Here is a 17,297-nt window from a genome sequence, read left to right as displayed (position 1 = left end):
TGAGGACCTGGGGATAGGGAGACCTTCCAGGGTTCGACTGAGGGTCCCTTGTAACCACGAGGGTCCACAGGAGAGGGAGAAGGATGTGACAACAGAAGCAGAGGTCAGAGTCAGAGAGATTAGAGGATGTTACTCTGCTGGTTTTGAAAATGGAAGAAGGAGCTGCAAGTCAAAGAATACAGGTGGCCTCTAGGAACTGGAAAAGGCCAGGACACAAACCCTCCCCTGGAGCTTCTAAGAGGTGTGCAGCCCTGCTGGCACCTTGATTCTAGCCAAATAAGATCCATTTCAGACTTCTGGCCTCCAGAACTGTAATGGATTAAATGTGTATCATTTTGAGCCAGCAGGTTTGTGGTGAGCTGTGGGAGCAGCAATAAGATATGAATCCATTGGCTAAGGGGCAGATGGCCACTACCAGCCCCAGTGAGCTCCCCATCCGAGGAGGCAATCAAGAAGAGGCTGACCATCTCCACCTGTCAGGAATGCTGTGCAGGCCAGTCCTGCATGAATTGGGAAGTAAGGTAGATGACCCACAGGCAGGCCCCTCGAACTCTGAGAGTCCGCAATTTATGGCAATGCCTTCTGCTTTTGTATTCTGCACACTGGTCCCCACCTCCTGCCTACGGGCAGCAAGGCTGGCCCACTGTCTTCTCCAAGGAGAGCCATGGTAGTGACACTTTCTACCACCACCGAGTAAAAGGCAGGCTTTGGGAGGGTGTCCTAACAGCATCTGGGCCTGGCTCAGAGCTAAAGCGCTTGCTGGGGACACTTACCTGAGCAGAGGACTCCCTTGTTCCTGGCACAGGAGAAGTTGTCGCACTCACAGAAAGGCCCGTAGATCTTCCCGAACTCACTCTCAAAGCAGGAGCACTGGTTGCAGCTGCACTCCCCGCGCCCACTGCACAGTGGCTTGCCCTCTGCCTCCCGGCACAGGTTCTGGTACACGCTGTGGTTCTCCCCATCCTGGCACTCACACCTGGTGCCCAGGTAGCCGGGGCTGCACTCACACAGGCCGCAGACATAGGTCCCGCTCCCGCTGCACCTGGCGCTGTTGGGTTCCAGCCCCACGCTGCAGCCGCACGTGCAGTTGTAGGTGACCCCCACCTCCAGGCTGTCCCGGAATCCCACCGGCCGCAGGGCAAACACGTGCTCTGTGTGTCTGCTGGGGCAGCTTCGGGCCTCCACTGACACCTCAAAAGATGCCTGGGCAGAAGAAAGAGAGGGGACGTCATGGCTGTGGCAAGTCAGGGTCTCCCATTCACTCAGGGGCAGGGCCGTTGATGAAGAGCAGCTGCGAACTCCAGCCCTCTCCATGCACACAGGTAGAACCACCGAGGTGGCCTGAGTAGGAAGAGACCTCAGAACCAGCAAGCTCCCACAATTCCTGGAGAACAGAATGTGCAGGTGGGCTCACATTTGACAGACGATTTTTTAAAGATTCATTATCTCTTTGCATCCTCATGACCCTGAGGAAATGGACCTCTGCAGAAAGATACAGGGCTTCCTTGAGTTCACACAGTTCTTGTTCTCCCTTTCTTTTCTCTTTTATCCTATCCTCTTCCCAGCCCCACTGCAGATGCCTCTTCTCTTCTCATTTAAAAAGTCATTCAGTGGACAAATATTTCCTGGGCACTGCCTCTGTGCGAGGCATGATGCTAGATGCAGGAGCATGGTGGCACTCTCACAGGGTGCTGGGTGAAGGGGACCCACCTGGCCCACCGTAGAGAGGGCTCCGTGCCTGCTGGCAAAGGGCTCAGCTGACTCCAGAGCTTGTTCTTCAGACACCCCCGAGCCCCCCGTGCCCCAATTCCTCCTCTGTGAGTGCTTGTCATAGCTGCATCTTTCACAATCCCCCCATGCCCTGAGGTCTTAAAGACGAGTCGCCACTGATGAAATGCACTGTGCACATGGACAGACCTTTTCTTTTTAAACAGAATATATAAGGAAGTGTTTCTCATTCAGGAGCTTCTCACAGCTTGCCTTGGAAACAGGCTCAAGGTGGGCCTGGCTGGGTGGCAGATGCCTGTCAGCTGCCCACAGGGCTGGGATGGAGGGAAAGCAAGGATGAGGCTTGGTCTGATTCAGGAACTAGAGCCTGACTCCCCCACCCTCTCCTCACCCCCCTGAGGAGAGCCATGTGAGGTTTGAATCACTCAGCAGGTCCCTCGGAGCAAGGCACTGTGGATTCTATGAAGACACATAGACAGGTGGCCTGTGCACCCTGATGAAATGCTGTTGTGAAGTTTTACTCAGGGGTGGGTTCTCCCTTACTCCCTAAACAGACAGAGGCCTGGCCCATCCCACAAACGGACTCACTGGATCTAGGTCCAAATGTCTTTATTTTTCAAAAGGCTCCTCAGATCATTCTGAAGCTCAGAATAGGTTAGAAGCCACTTTCAGCTATTACTATTCTTAATTCTATTATTTGGGTTGGAATAAAGCTTTTTTTTTTTTGAGGTGGAGTCTTGCTCTATTGCCAGGCTGGAGTGCAATGGCGTGCTCTCAGCTCACTGCAATCTCTACCTCCTGGGTTCAAGTAATTCTCCTGCCTCAGACTCCCAAGTAGCTGGGATTACAGGTGCGCGCCACCACACCCAGTTAATTTTTGTATTTTTAGTAGAGATGGGGTTTCACCATGTTGGCCAGGATCTCCTGACCTCGTGATCCACCCACCTTGGCGTCCCAAAGCACTGGGGTTACAGGCATGAGCCACTGCACCCAGTCATTACAGCTAATTTTTAAAATGTCATCATTCACCTGATTTACTGGACAATCTTCAGGTAACAATGTTTTTGTTGTTGTTGTTTTGAGACAGAGTCTCTCTCTGTCACCCAGGCTGGAGTGCCGTGGCACCATCTCGGCTCACTACAGCTTCTGCCTCCCGGGTGCAAGCGATTCTCCCACCTCAGCCTCCCGAATAGCTGGGATTACAGGTGCCTGCCACCATGCCTGGCTAATTTTTGTATCTTCGGTAGAGACATGGTTTCACTGTGTTGGCCAGGCAGGTCAGCTTGAACTGCAGACCTCAAGTGATCCACCCGCGTCAGCTTCCCAAAGTGTTGAGATCACAGGCGTGAGCCACTGTGCCTGGCCCACGATGTTCGTTTTTTGAGAACATTATAAATACCTGTTTCTAAACATATAGATCCCTATTACTTTGAGATTTTTACTGGTTCTAAAAGGCCTCCCTTCAGATGCTGTGACATCTAAGGACACGGGGAGAGGGTAGAGGGTATGGGACTGAGCAGGAAGATGGATCCTGCTCTCTAAGTCCTGCAGAAAGTCCTGCGTGGCAGCAAACTGCTGCTTCAAAGGCTTGACGACAGACACCCAGGACTCAGCATTAGCCAAGAGGTTCAACAGGAGAGGCTTTTGGATAGGTGAGCTGAGGATAGCTAGGAGCACAGGATCAGAAGACAATCGGGGGACCAGGCCAGCTGCACAGCTTGGGCTAGCTCCACCTCACCTTCCATCTCTGTGGGGTAGGAAGAGCAGGAGGAGGCAAAGGGGAAAGGTTGACAGAAACAATTCCAAGGCTAAGTTCCAAGGTCTCGAGGTACAGGGAGTCTCTCAAGGTAAGTAAAGATTCAATCCACTTGGACAATGAAATTGGTTAAAGGATAACATGAATAGGACGGGCATACTAGCTCACGCCTGTAATTCCAGCCCTTTGGGAGGTTGAGGTGGGCAGACTGGGAGGATCACTTGAGGCCAGGAGTTTGAGACCAGCCTGGACAACATGGAAAAACCCCATCTCTACCAAAAGTATGAAAAATTAGCTGGGCGTTTTGGCACATGCCAGTGGTCCCAGCTACTCAGAAGGCTGAGGTGGGAGGACTGCTTGAGCCCGGGAGGGGGAGGTTGCAGTGAGCCATGATCATGTCACTGCACTCCAGCCTGGACGACAGAGTGAGATCTTGTCTCAAAAAGAACAAATCAAAACAAAACAAAACCACTAATAGTTATTAGTTGCCAAGTACCTACTATGTACCAGGCACTGTGCTGGACTTTTCCACAAGCGTCTCTTTTAAATGCCCTAGAAGGAAGTGTCCTCACTTTACCAGAGAGAAAACAGGATTGGTGGATTTAATCACGGTCACACAGCTGAGGAGGAGTGGGGCCAGGCCTAAAGCAGGGCCTGTGCTCTCCTTAGCATATCACCTCCTAGAAGGGGGAATGAGGTCTACCTCATCGGGGTACGGAGGGAGAGCCAGCCTGGCTTACTAAAGGGACCCCTTGATGGTGATCCCCAAAGTGGTGACCAGAGGCATCTCCACATCTTTCTGCCATGGGCTGAGAATGATTTGAGCCTACAGATGGGATGGGGGTGGGGACTATGCCTGCTCGAAGCCACCCATGGGGCCATCAAGAATGCAGAGGTGAATGGAGTTTTTGAGGAGCAGATGCCATCCCTCCCTTCTGAGGCCCAGAGAGAAACTTGCTTGCATCTCCTATTACTACTTGCTGGAAGCTCCCACTACAGTGACATGCTTGAAGCTACCTGTAGCTTGCTTCAAGTTACCGCTGAAACCCTGTACTCCTAGGGCTACAACTTGCTGGACTTGTTCAATGAAAAGCCTGTGGCCCGCAGAGGCATCTGCAGGTCAGAAACTGAATAAACTACAGAGGAATGACCTGGACCAAGGGTCAAAGGCATTTAGTATTGAAAGACTGTGGGGAGTGCACACCTGTGAGTAAAACCTTCTCCCATGGAAACTTGCCTGCCTTGGGGTTAAAGCAATGAAAGTGAGAGTTAAGTCTCCAGAATCTTGCTGATGTGTCGGGGAGAAAGTGGGAGGTTAGGGCACCCCTAAAGTGCTGGTGCCCAATCACCAGCATGTAGAAACATTCAGGCACTGTCTGCCCAGCTGGGCAAACAAGGAGGGTCCAGCTTTCAAGCAGGTCCTGAGGCCTTCCCCAGCCAAGGCTTCGGTCCAAGTGAGGTGCTATCTGTCTGGCCCTGTGCAGCCTGGAGTGCAGCCAGATGCCTGATAACCAGAGAATGTTCTGTCTATTTCAGCCACTGGGTCTCAGCTCCTGCTGGGCACAGGAAGTGCTATAAAAAGCACTTCAGGACCAGCAAAGAAATCTGTTCACTTACCCCTCCTTTCAGAGGGTCCATTTTCCCTACTGGATTTGGAAAGAATCCAGAGAGGCTGGAAGGCAGCTGGAATGAGGCCTCTTCGAGTCCCTTCCCTGATTCCTGAGAACTTCAACTGATACTGAAGGCTCCCCAGTTCCTGGAGACTTTCCATTCACTAGCTCCGAGATTCCAGAGGAAGGTCACAGACACAGCAGCCCTCCCGCCCAGTCTTGTTATTAGAACTTCATTGGGATTCTCCTAGTTCCCCTGTGGGGCTGCTGGCCTGATGTACCCTTTCAAAAGGGCTGCCCAGCCCCCACCCGAACCCACCAGATCCAGGGCTATCCAATGCAAATGCCAAATCTGCTCAGATCTCAACAAAAAAGGAGCTGGGATGGGCACAGGCTACAGGGCCCCAAGGAATGGACAGGAGCAGGGAGGGGGTGCTGTGGGAAGTCCACGACGGGGTTCACTGGCTGCTTTGTGCTGGGCGTCCATGCTAGCCTCACAGCCAGCCACTTGCATACTGATTTGCTGAAGCCAGTTCCTAAGTAAACTGACTTTTGATGGTTGGTGTAGGATACAGGGAGGAAAACTAGGGAAACAATGGAAAACTGGGAAAGAGAATCTCATTGGATTTGGGGCTTTCAAGGTTTGATTTAAGCCTATTTCTCTTTGAGGACATCCCTGCCCCTCAGCCCTTGCCACCTCTCCTGCTTCTTGCTAGACATCTATCTTGACCCAGAGCACACAGGGTTGTCACAGAACCACAGCCTGCACCTCCTCCACCTCTGCAGGAAGTTGTGATAATGAGGAGGCGAGGTCCATCTGGCTGGCCCTCACACGGGCTGTGTCCTTGTCCACAGGCCAGACCCTGAGATCCCTGATGACAGCTGAACCCTGCCTGCTTTTCCTAATCCTTCTTCTCCAGGGGCATCCCCAGACCCTCCAGCTATGCTCGGTATTCTTGTCTACCCCCACCACCATTCCCTGACTTGCCCATAGCCCTCTCAACTCCTGCCACCAAAGAATGGAACCCACTTACCAAACAATGGCCAGACCCCTTAGGTTGGCGGGTATATTTCACCACTGTGGCCCAAGCCAGCCACTCTCCCCTCCCTCCTCAGCCCACTCCTCTTGCCTCCATGGCCATCACCATCAGCTGCTTTCCACTGGCCAAAGGACGATGCTCTTCACACCCTAGCAGACATATCTTGCCAATATGCACGTGGCAGGCCCACTGATGGGACCAGCCCACCCCCTCTTTCTCTGTCTGGGAAACTCCTACTGGTGCTCTGGGCCTCAGCTCCAACAGCTCCCTCTGCAGTGCTGGGCCCTTCTTCCTTGGGTTCCTGCAGTGCCACACCTGGCTTTCCCACAGCACTTGTCACCCTCTACGGAGCTGACTCCTCTGCACATTATTTCCTCCACTAGATCCCTGATCTGTGGCCTCATCTGTCCATTCTGAGTGAGCATGGGATTTGGTACATAAACACTTACTGAGTACGAGTGGATGTCAGCACAGTCACTGGCAAGTTCTGAAATGTATGGCTTTGGAACACACGTCCAGAGGGATATACACACTCAGTAGCACCTCCGCTTGCCAAAGCCCAACTGTCAATGCTTTGGAGACAGTTCAGCCTGAGAGAAGGGATGGAAAGTTTGCCTTCTTGGGCCAGGGTTAAGAAAACCAGACTGGTCCCAGCTGTAAGTGCACCCCTTCTGTCTTGGGGATCAGAGGAATTGACAGACCCCTCTCCTTCATTGCAAAGGGAAAGCCCCTCAACTCCCCGTGCCAGGGCCGGCTCTCTGGCACATATATGCCTGTGCAGTCACAGGGTCCCCCCACTCAGAAGGGCCCATGCTTACTTTAATGCTCTGTGGTTGCTGTGCTGGAATTCTTAATGATTTTTGAACATGGACCCCATATTTTCATTTTGCACTGGAACCTACAAATGATGGAGCCAGTTCTGCCCCTGATGGCCTTCAGCTCTCCTCAAGAGAGCTGCCTCTCCTGGCCTGCATGGCCTGGTGTGGCCCTTGTGAACAGAATCATGTCTGGCTCTGAAGAGCAGAGTGGCCACTGCCCTGTGCCAGCCTGTCTTCGTCCACAGAAAACAAAAACCCCACAGCCCTCGCAGTGGAGCTGAGGCCATGTGACCGTGGCCCTTAGACAGCAAGACAACAACACTGGGACAGTGAGTAGAAACAAAGGGCCAGCTCGGGTCAGTCGCCTAGGGCCCCTGCGGTTCCCACAGGGCTGCGGCCCATCCAATCCCACAGGGAGAGCTGTCAAAGGTGCCGGCCTGAGCAGAAGTTCCCCTCTTCTTTAGTGTCACTTCGAATGCTCTAAAAACTACTTCAATACATCTGAGATTTTCAGAGCATTTGCAAAATCATGTAAAATCTTTTTCAAGTTCTGGACAATTTCCCCATTTTTCTGAGGTATCCCAGTAAAAATGAAAATCTGTACGCTGGAGTGTCCATCCATAAGTGGCCATGACACCACTGTATGCTTCCTAGAAGCTGTTACTCCCAAAGTGTGTGAGGCATAGGGCAAACACATGCCCTGTGGCCTCAGAAGCAGCCCCCAACTTGGCTCCCGATGCTTGAGGCTTCTGGCACACTTCTCAGGCCCCACTTTGAGTCTTAGTTTTTCATACATAAAATGGGGAAGGAAAAGCTCCCTTACAAAGCTGCTGTAAGAGGCAGACAGCAACAGTAATGCCCCCACCACAGTAAGGGGCACGTTGGACAGGGCACATTGGATATCCCCATTCCATGCAAACAAATATAGTTTGCTCTGTAATGGGGAGACAGTGATAAGCGAGATGACCTGCTGTGGAGGGGGAACAACCTTGGTTTGGCTTGTGAGTTCACTGCCTCTTAGCTGGGGGAGCTGGGGCAGGTCACGCTGATCCTCAAATCCCAGGCTGCCTGTCAGCAGTGCGCAAGTGCTGGGCTCCCCACATGGTGCAGGGGGGCTCAGTCAGCAGCACTCTCCCGTGGAGGCTCCTGTTCCTCAGGATCGTACTTTGTGCTGGTAGAGTCCTTTGAAATAGGTTTGGTAGAATAGAATTGTGGGCACCAAGAAGCCGGATAAAGGTGGTGAGGGAGCTGGCTTCAGAACAGAAAGCCCTGGCTTTGAATTTTCACATCGACACTTACAGGCTATGTACCTGTATGCTTCGTGCCTCAGTCTTCCCCATCTGTCAGCATGAATAACAATGCCTTCCTTCCAGAGAATTAGTGACCACAGACTGCTCATTGTCTAGATTATTTCTGGTCCTTCCCAAGACTAACTGTATTCCTGCTTTCCATGAGGAACCCCAATATATTTAGAATGACTTTCTCCTTTTCACTTTGGGCAGCATAAATTGGCTTCAGTTTTTTTTGCATCTGAAAAGAGTTCTGACTTTACAATCATACTATCAACAAACATTAGTTCCTTTGACCTTCCTAGCTTCTAAACAATACATCATGATAGTTGCTTGTCACTTTTCTTTTTCAAAAAGAACTGGGCTGGGCACAGTGGCTCATGCCTATAGTCCCAGTACTTTGGGAGGTCAAGGCAGGAGGATCACTTGAGGCCAGGAGTTCAAAACGATTCTGGGCAACATAGCGAGACTCTGTTTCTACAAAAACAGCAACAACAACAACAAACCCACAAAGAAATTAGCTGGGCATGGAGGTGCAGGTCCGTGGTCCCAGCTACTTGGGAGGCTGAGGCAGGAGGATTGCCTGAGCCTTGGAGTTGGAGGTTACAGTGCACTATGATCAAGCCACTGTACTGCAGCCTGGGAACCAGAGTAAGACCCTGTCTCTAAAGCTAAAAATAATAAATAAATAAATAAAAATAAATAACTGAATATAGAACTCCAAGTGTGAGGTTTCAAAATATCTCTATTAAATACAGCTTCAACTGGCATTACTTTTTATTTATTTATTTATTTATTTTTTATTTTTTTTTTTTTGAGAAGGAGTTTTACTCTGATACCCAGGCTGGAGTGTGGTGGTGTGATCTGGGCTCACTGCAACCTCTGCCTCCCAGGTTCAAGCGATTCTCTTGCCTCAGCCTCCCGAGTAGCTGGGAGTATAGGCGCACATCACCACGCCGGCTAATTTTTGTATTTTTAGTAGAGACAGGGTTTCACCATGTTGGCCAGGCTGGTCTCGAACCCCTAACCTCGGGTGATCTACCTGCCTCAGCCTCCAAAAGTGCTGGGATTACAGGCATGAGCCACTGTGCCCACCCTGCTATTTATTTATCTTTATTTATTTGAGACAGGGTCTCACTCTGTCACCAAGGCTGGAGTGCAGTGTCCCAGTCATGACTCACTGCAGCCTCAACTTCCCGTGCTCCAGCGATCCTCCCACCTCAGCTTTTCAAGTAGGTGGGACCACAGGTGCTCCCCACCATGCCCAGCTGATTTTTGTATTGTGGGGAGAGACTGGGTTTTGCCATGTTGCCCAGGCTGGTCTCAAACTCCTGAGCTCAAGCAATCAACAAGCCTTGGCCTCCCAAAATGCTGGGATCATAGGAGTGAGCCACTGTGCCCAGCCATTAATTTTCTTTTTTTAAGAGACGGGGTCTCACTCTGTTATCTATGCTAGAATACAGTGGTGTGATCACAGCTCACTGCTGCCTTGAACTCTTAGGCTTAAGCCATCCTCCTGCCTCAGCCTCCTGAGTAGCTGGGACCACAGGTGTGCACTACCATGCCTGGCTAGTTTATTTTCTGTAGAGATGGGGGTCTCATTTTATTGTCCAGGCTGGTTTTAAACTCCTGGCTTCAAGTGATCCTCCCGCCTTGACCTCCCAAAGTATTGAGATTACAGGCATGAGTCACTGCGCCTGGCGGACTTTTTTTTTTTAATCACTGTTTATCTGCATTGAGCCTTTGAGCCATTATAATCGGCCAGATGTTTTTCTTTTACTATCAAACCAAGTTTCCTATATCCTAGTTATATTCTGAACTAAAATGTAAGACATTAATCTTCATGATTTCAATCCATCTCAATTTTGAAAAATATTTTTAAATCTTGGTTTTCCTGCTTTATAACATAAGCTGTTTTCTCCAGCTCTGCGGCCTTCCCACATTTGATAAGCAGGTCTCCTATGAGTTCAACCCAAGCCAATGATAAACACAACAGACAGAAGACATTGGAACCTCAGTCAAGTCCTCCCACTGGCTGCATTATCAACACTCTGAGACAGCATGTTCACCCAGCCACAAATCCGCATGACTGTGCTGTTGTCAACTCATACTATTAAATATTTGCCTTATTTATAAGGATGTCATTAGAAATTGTCAAGAGCCGCCGGGCACGGTGGCTCAAGCCTGTAATCCCAGCACTTTGGGAGGCCGAGACGGGCGGATCACGAGGTCAGGAGATCAAGACCATCCTGGCTAACACGGTGAAACCCCATCTCTACTAAAAAATACAAAAAAAAAAAAAAAAAAACTAGCCGGGCGAGGTGGCGGGCGCCTGTAGTCCCAGCTACTTGGGAGGCTGAGGCAGGAGAATGGCGTAAACCCGGGAGGTGGAGCTTGCAGTGAGCTGAGATCTGGCCACTGCACTCCAGCCTGGGCGACAGAGCCAGACTCCCTCTCAAAAAAAAAAAAAAAAAAAAAAAGAAGAAAAAAAAAAAAAAAAAAAAAAAGAAATTGTCAAGAGCCTTCCTGAAACCTGGTGTATGCTAGATTAGAGAGTCCATCCCCCTCCCTTCTCTTTTCCATCATACCTATTTCTCCAAGTAAAGGGTTCCTTGTTTGGGTATATTTCCCACTTTATCCTTCAGCTTTCCTGACATGGTGCACCAAACATTCTACCCACAGATCTATAGAATTCACTTACATGTTGTTGGGGATTTTTGGCTATTTCTGCCTCATTTCTTTTTTTTTTTTTGAGACAGAGTCTCGCCCTGTCACTGCAAGCTCCACCTTCAGGGTTCACGCCATTCTCCTGACTCAGCTTCCTGAGTAGCTGGGACTACAGGCGCCCGCCATCATGCCTGGCTAATTTTTTTTGTATTTTTTAGTAGAGACGGGGTTTCACCTTGTTAGCCAGGATGGTCTTGATCTCCTGACCTCATGATCTGCCCGCCTCGGCCTCCCAAAGTGCTGGGATTACAGGCGTGAGCCACCGCGCCCGGCCTCATTTCATTTTTTATAACTATCTCTTTAAACCCTGTCCTGTAACTGTAAAGCATTAGTGTTTTGTTTTGTTTTTTTAATCATCTGGATTGAGTAATCATTATAATGCATGAAAATAACATAAATACATTGCAACTTCCTACAATTATTAAAAATAAACAGTAAAATGTTATTGGAAGTACCTCTTTAATGAGATAAGGCTTTCCCCCAATGTAAAATAATATTAATTATTGCTAAACAAGACGGATTCACATCAATTATATTTCTGTTTTTCACTTGTAGAGATTTAAACACAAAAAAGTTCACATTAATAGAAAGATGGGAACAGGAGTTTTTTAACAGCAATGTCACCTTGTTCTACGAATGTCTTCTGAGTTAAAAGCCATAAATAATCATTTGTGGGCAGCTGCGGTGGCTCACACCTACAATGCCAGCACTTTGGGAGGCTGTGGTGGAAGGATCCCTTGAGTCCAGAAGTTCGAGACCAGACTGAGCAACACGGTGAAACTCCGTCTCTACTAATACATAAATTAGCCAGGTGTGGTGGTGCATGCCTATAATCCCAGCTACTTGGGAGGCTGAGGCATGAGAATCGTTTGAATCTGGAGGCAGAGGTTGCAGTGAGCTGAGATCATGCCATGGCACTCCAGCCTGGGTGACAGAGCAAGACTCTGTCTCCAAATCAATCAATCAATCAATAATAATCATTTGTAATGACTTATCATCTGACAGCTTGATTAGGCCTTCTTTCAAGCTTGTTAAAAGCAAAATAAACTTGGAAACAACATGTCTTAGAAAAGGCCTTGCTAGCCAGTCATGAGAGGCTTTCATTTTCTCAACTTCCATATGATATTTTGAACTGTCCCTTTATTTGGGGGAGCGAGGCACTGCAGTAAGATTTGGGAAGGGTAAGAGATATGTTTGTGTGTTGTGAAGTGGGTGAGGGACAAGTGTGAAGACGGGGATGGGAAAGGATCTACAGTGGAATGTGGAGAAGCCCGAGGAGACCACTGCTACCAGCCACGAGACTGTCCCTGTCTCCGCAAGTTCTTTCCCTGAAGCCAGGGGATGAGTCAGCTTATATCCGCCTTGGCCGTCATGAGTGCTATGAATGCCAAGAGAATATAGCCATCTATTTGTAAGGTCTCTATAGTTTTTCTGTTTCTAACTAGATTCTTTTAAGTGTGGAAGAGAATTATCCCTCACTGGTCTTCTGTTTACTGAGCACTGGACCTATCAACAAAGCAAGTCAGGAATGGAGCTGATGACCTGCTTCCAGCAGCAGGACCCCCAGAAGATGTGTGGCTAGCTGTCCATCACCACTCACTGGCCTCTGTGCCCGTGTCTGTGTCTGTGTTCTTGTTGCCCACATGTCCTCCTCCCTGCTCCCTCACCCAAGTCCTTGGTTTAGTGCACAGGCATACATCTTCATACATCATTTGAATAAACTTAATCTGGACAAGGCATCTGTGTCCTCCATTCCTGTAGAGTCATCCATTCTATTTCACCAAACAGAATGGGGGGAGTGGCTTTCTTTACATTTCACAGAAAGGAAAAGTGACGGTCAGATTATCCAAGGAACACAGCTATTTGCAGAAGACTGGGAATGAAGGCCAGGTCTCCTGGATTCCCACCTGTACTCTTCCTCCTGATTACAACTGTGTCAAGCTAAGAGGATAATGGTTTAAAACACCAAAGTCACAATGCCAACCCGAGAAAGCCTCAGGTAGCAATGTGCTGAGGGCTGCCTATTGACTGGGCTCTTTAACAAGTTCACCTGAGACTCTGAACACATCATGCAAAACAGGCTTAGGAGACTCCTCTGGGATGCTGAATTGGAAAACAGAATATAAATTCTGAAAGGACTCTAATAAGTCACAAAAGTTATTAGAACCCAAAGACTGATGACCAATGCTAGTAAGAGTTCATACAAACTTGGGGTGAGACTTACCGTGTCCCCAATCTTCAGGCCCTCACACTTCCTCTGACCAGGGTAGGATACCCCATCTTGGCAGGTAGCAGTAAAGAAGAGATTAAGATCTTCAGGCTGATCCCAGACTGACAGCTCCACTTTAGACCGGATACTCTGAACGGAGAGAGAAAATGAAGCCCAACCATTTAATAAAGGCTGTGGCTGAGGTGCTCCCACACTGGTTTTCTGAGGCCCACGTGGTTTCCTCTAACTCAGGAATCCCAAGCCAAGGGAAGAGCCAGTGAGCTTGGTTCCCTGGCCCTCCCTCATCCTTTCCCTTCCCTCTGCACTCACACAACATCTTGCTAGACTCAGCCTGAGGTCTCCCTCTGTGAGTTTGGAGAAGTTGATAATGGTCGACCTGCCATATGATATTATCTGCTTCAAACGGGTTATGCCCCATCCCCTGCTTGCTTCTCCAGAGCCACCTCTCATCCCCACACTTGGCTTCAGACATGCAGTTCCTCAGTCTTGGAGTGTGCACGCCAGGCTTTGAGCCTTTCCGTGTACCCAGGGTAATGATCTTTTGCACAACGGCTCCTCTCCTTACTCCTCCTGGCTGGCTCCTTATCATCCTTCAAATCAGCTCAGCAGGCACTTTCTCCAGGAATCCACCATATCATTCACATCCATACCTATCCCCATCAGATGAGGTCCATATGCCTGAGTTTGAAACTACATAATGAGAGAATCCAACATTATGTGTGGATTACATCCTTAAGCCAGTGAATCAAACAAAAATCAAGTCAAAATTACCTATCAGAACAGAAAAAAATAAAGACTAAGAACATCAACTGTTGGAAAGGATGTAGAGCAACTGTGGCTCCCCAACCCTGCTGGTGGGAGTGAAAATTGGTGCAACCCTATAGAAAGCCATTGGGCTATATCTACTAAAGCTTAGGCCAACCTCAGACCTAGCATTCACCCAGGATTATACCCAACAGAAGTGTATGCGTCACCAAAAAGACACGGACAAGAATGTTTACAGCAATACTGTTGTAATAGCTAGAAACAGGAAATTCTACTATCAATAGTAGAATGGATTTTTTAAAATTGTAGTATGTTCATACAGTGGAATAACATACAGTAATGAGAAATAAAATATGACTACATGTAATAATATGGATAAATCTGACAAATATAACATTACTAGAAAGAAGGCAGAGACAAAGGCATATATATTGTATAACTCTATTTATATGAAATTCAAAAACAGGCAAAATTAATGGTTGCCCTTGAGGGATTGTGATGGAAGAGGGCAGAATAGGGACTTCTAGGCCTTGCTAATGTTCTGTGTGTTTGACCTGGGTGCTGGATACTCAGGTTTATTTAATTTGTGAAAAGTTTGTGAAATTTTCCATATGTCTATTCGTTTAAAAAATTGTCCTTGTGACACATGCCTGTAGCTACTCAGGGGGCTGAGGCAGGAAGATTGCTTGAGCCCAGGAGTTCAAGGCTGCAATGAGCTATGATCATGCCAGTGCACTCCAGCCTGGGTGACAGAGTGAGACTGTTTCTTAAAAAATAATAATAATTAATAATAATAATAATTTCCTTGAAAATCTCTAAGGAAGATGCCACTTTGGAGACTGAGGCCAAATGAAGTAAGTAGCTTTTATTCAGAGGTCATATTTTACCAGAAAATTTAAAACAACTGTCTGTTTATACACTCAACACACAGTACAGCAAGATGCACCCATATGAGAGACAAGGACCCCAACATCCGCAGACAGCCCTGCAGATTCCCTCTCCCTTCTCGGGTGCACTCTAGGGAGCGTGGCAGTTGGACAGAACAGCAGACAGACTTGCCTCTTGCTCTTGTGGGTTTTCTTTTCTTTCTCTTTTTTGCTGAGCATATAGTGCTAAAGTTGAATAAGTGAAATATGCAGTTTTCCAGCAAATTAACAGCTTGTTGAAAATACTTTCTGCAAAAAAAAAGTCTCTCTCTTTGCAACAAATTATCTAAGTGCTTCTACAACTCTAAAAATACGATCCGTCTTAAATCCACTTCCCTTTGCAACTCGCCAGCCTTACCTGGCCAAGGGTCACAAAAGCGCCACTCAATACACACCGCACTCAGCTGCTGCCTGTGATTAGTTATTTACAGATCTGTCTTCCCTACCATGTTGTGAAGTCCAAGGGCTGTATCATAGATCTCTCTGGGACTTAGTACAATCTGTTGTGGAATAAATAAACACATGGACGGGTAGACAGATGAATGTTTTAGCAGCTATGCTAAGGTCTCAGGCCAAGTAGATGAAAATATTTCTTAAGACAAATATTAAAAAATAAATTTATAACTGTGAATAAGTATGCGGATGAGATAAAACAGTATCGTAAAAGAGCTGAAGAGTGAAGGCATGTAAAAAATTACTTGGGAATGATCACTTGAAATATGGGGGCCCTGTGGTTCACAAATAAAACTTTGGAAGGAAGCACCAGCGCTCCCCAGCAAGGTCTGCCCAAGCTGCCACTTGAAAGCCCCAAGGGAGGATCTGGGAGAGGATCCGGGAAAAAACAAGAGGGACTTGGACTCCTACTCTGTGAGTCAGCAACTAAGAATTAGATGGAAATGGACTCTTAGGTTCTACTCAGGCCATAGGCCCCATGTTTTGATGTGAAGTTTGTATTATTCCTGCTACCCACAGAGTCTCTGGAATCAGAAACTCTTAAGACATTTCAGGCAGCAGGAACCGTGGAGATGATGCAGCCCAAACCTCTCGTGTATGGAAGCTGGAAGTCAGGGCAAGGAAAAGGTGGCCTGGGACGACTCTGCTGCACAGGACCGGGTGCAGGCCTTCTCCACTCACCCAGGGCTCTTTCTAATCCCCACACCTGATAGGCACTTCTTTCTTTGGAAATTGGCTCTCTGTCCACAGAAAAGGTAAAAAACAAAAATAAAAAAATAAAAAGGAATTTGGCTCTGTGACTTTGGAAAGAGATTGTCAGGTTGTATCCCGGTTGTAAGGGTCTCTACTCCCAAAACTATGAGTGCTGAAGGGTAGGACTGTGTTTTGCTCACTATTTTATTTCCAAGGTGCAGCACGATCCCTGCCACACATTAGGCTGTTAGTATATATCTGTTGAAAAAATGAACGAATGGAGTATAAAATATAGTAGAGGGTCAAAGTGCAGTTCTTACGCATGAAGACTTTTATGTGTGACTCCTAAAATTTCATTAACTCCTACCAGATTCGCCCCTCAAGGTGCACTCCTTACTTCTCCAGTAGGAAACAAGACGATGTTGGGAATGTCAGAAGTTTAAAGGCTATTAAATACTCAGTCAGGTTAGGTCACATCTGCAATTGCTTTAAGTCGGGCCAGCTGTGGAGTGGGTGGGAGCAGACTTTATGGCAACAACAAAAAGAGAAACATGTGCTCTGCTAGGAAAAAAATACACCACAGATTCTGATGTCACCGTCCACATGCAGCTCCAGTGCTTTCCAGCTTATTCTGCTCACTCCCACACTGAAAAGAGGCCTTCCTGGGTGCAACATGAGGCCAGTCCCCTCTGCACGTGTGGACCCAGGGCTTCTGTTCTGCACGTGTGGACCCAGGGCTCCATGGCTGAGCTCTGGAAGGGATTCTCTCACCAGCACGTATTACAGAGCAAAGCACCACATTGCCAAACTCCCTTGGGAAGACCTCTCACAGTGAAGAATTTGGCATAGCAAGAAAAAATGCATAAATCCAAGTTGAAGATTTCACACTCTGAGAGATGTGTACACCAGAGTTGACTCTACAAGACATGAAATTAAACATACCCTTTCCATTCTGCTCCCTCCTCAGCCTGGCCAAATACCACAGCCATTGCATCTGTTACATATGTTCCAACCCAAATCTGCTCAGAATGTCCCCACAGATGGTCTGCCAGCACTCTAGGGGAGGTAAAAGCCAACACCCACACTTAGTCATGTGTTGCATGACTCATGAAATCCAACACAAACCACTCGGACGGTGAGGTGACAGAAACAGAAGCGGTCCAGAGAGAGCTGTGACTGGATTCTGGCCGGGTGCGGAGCAGGTGAAAGGAGAGCAGAGCTGACGAAAGCCTCTCCTGCTGCCCTGGCACACCCCACATGCA

The 17,297-nt window shown here is 48.1% G+C and overlaps 1 protein-coding gene across 6 annotated transcripts in view; it reads right to left on the bottom strand.

Annotated features, from left to right (window-relative positions):
* The window catches only part of ITGB5 (integrin subunit beta 5), a 131,482-nt gene that overhangs the window by 31,465 nt on the left and 82,720 nt on the right, over positions 1-17,297 (bottom strand). For 5 of the 6 annotated variants that reach the window (XM_077990904.1, XM_077990902.1, XM_077990905.1 and 2 more), the window contains 2 exon segments: positions 13,193-13,327; positions 774-1,203 (listed from right to left, as the gene is read on the bottom strand). In XM_077990904.1, the coding sequence (XP_077847030.1) occupies positions 774-1,203; positions 13,193-13,327 (565 nt within the window). 6 annotated transcript variants of the gene reach the window in all.

This window comes from Macaca mulatta, chromosome 2, assembly GCF_049350105.2.
Source record: "Macaca mulatta isolate MMU2019108-1 chromosome 2, T2T-MMU8v2.0, whole genome shotgun sequence".
Classification (NCBI taxonomy): domain Eukaryota; kingdom Metazoa; phylum Chordata; class Mammalia; order Primates; family Cercopithecidae; genus Macaca; species Macaca mulatta.
This window is presented reverse-complemented; position numbering and strand designations above follow the sequence as displayed.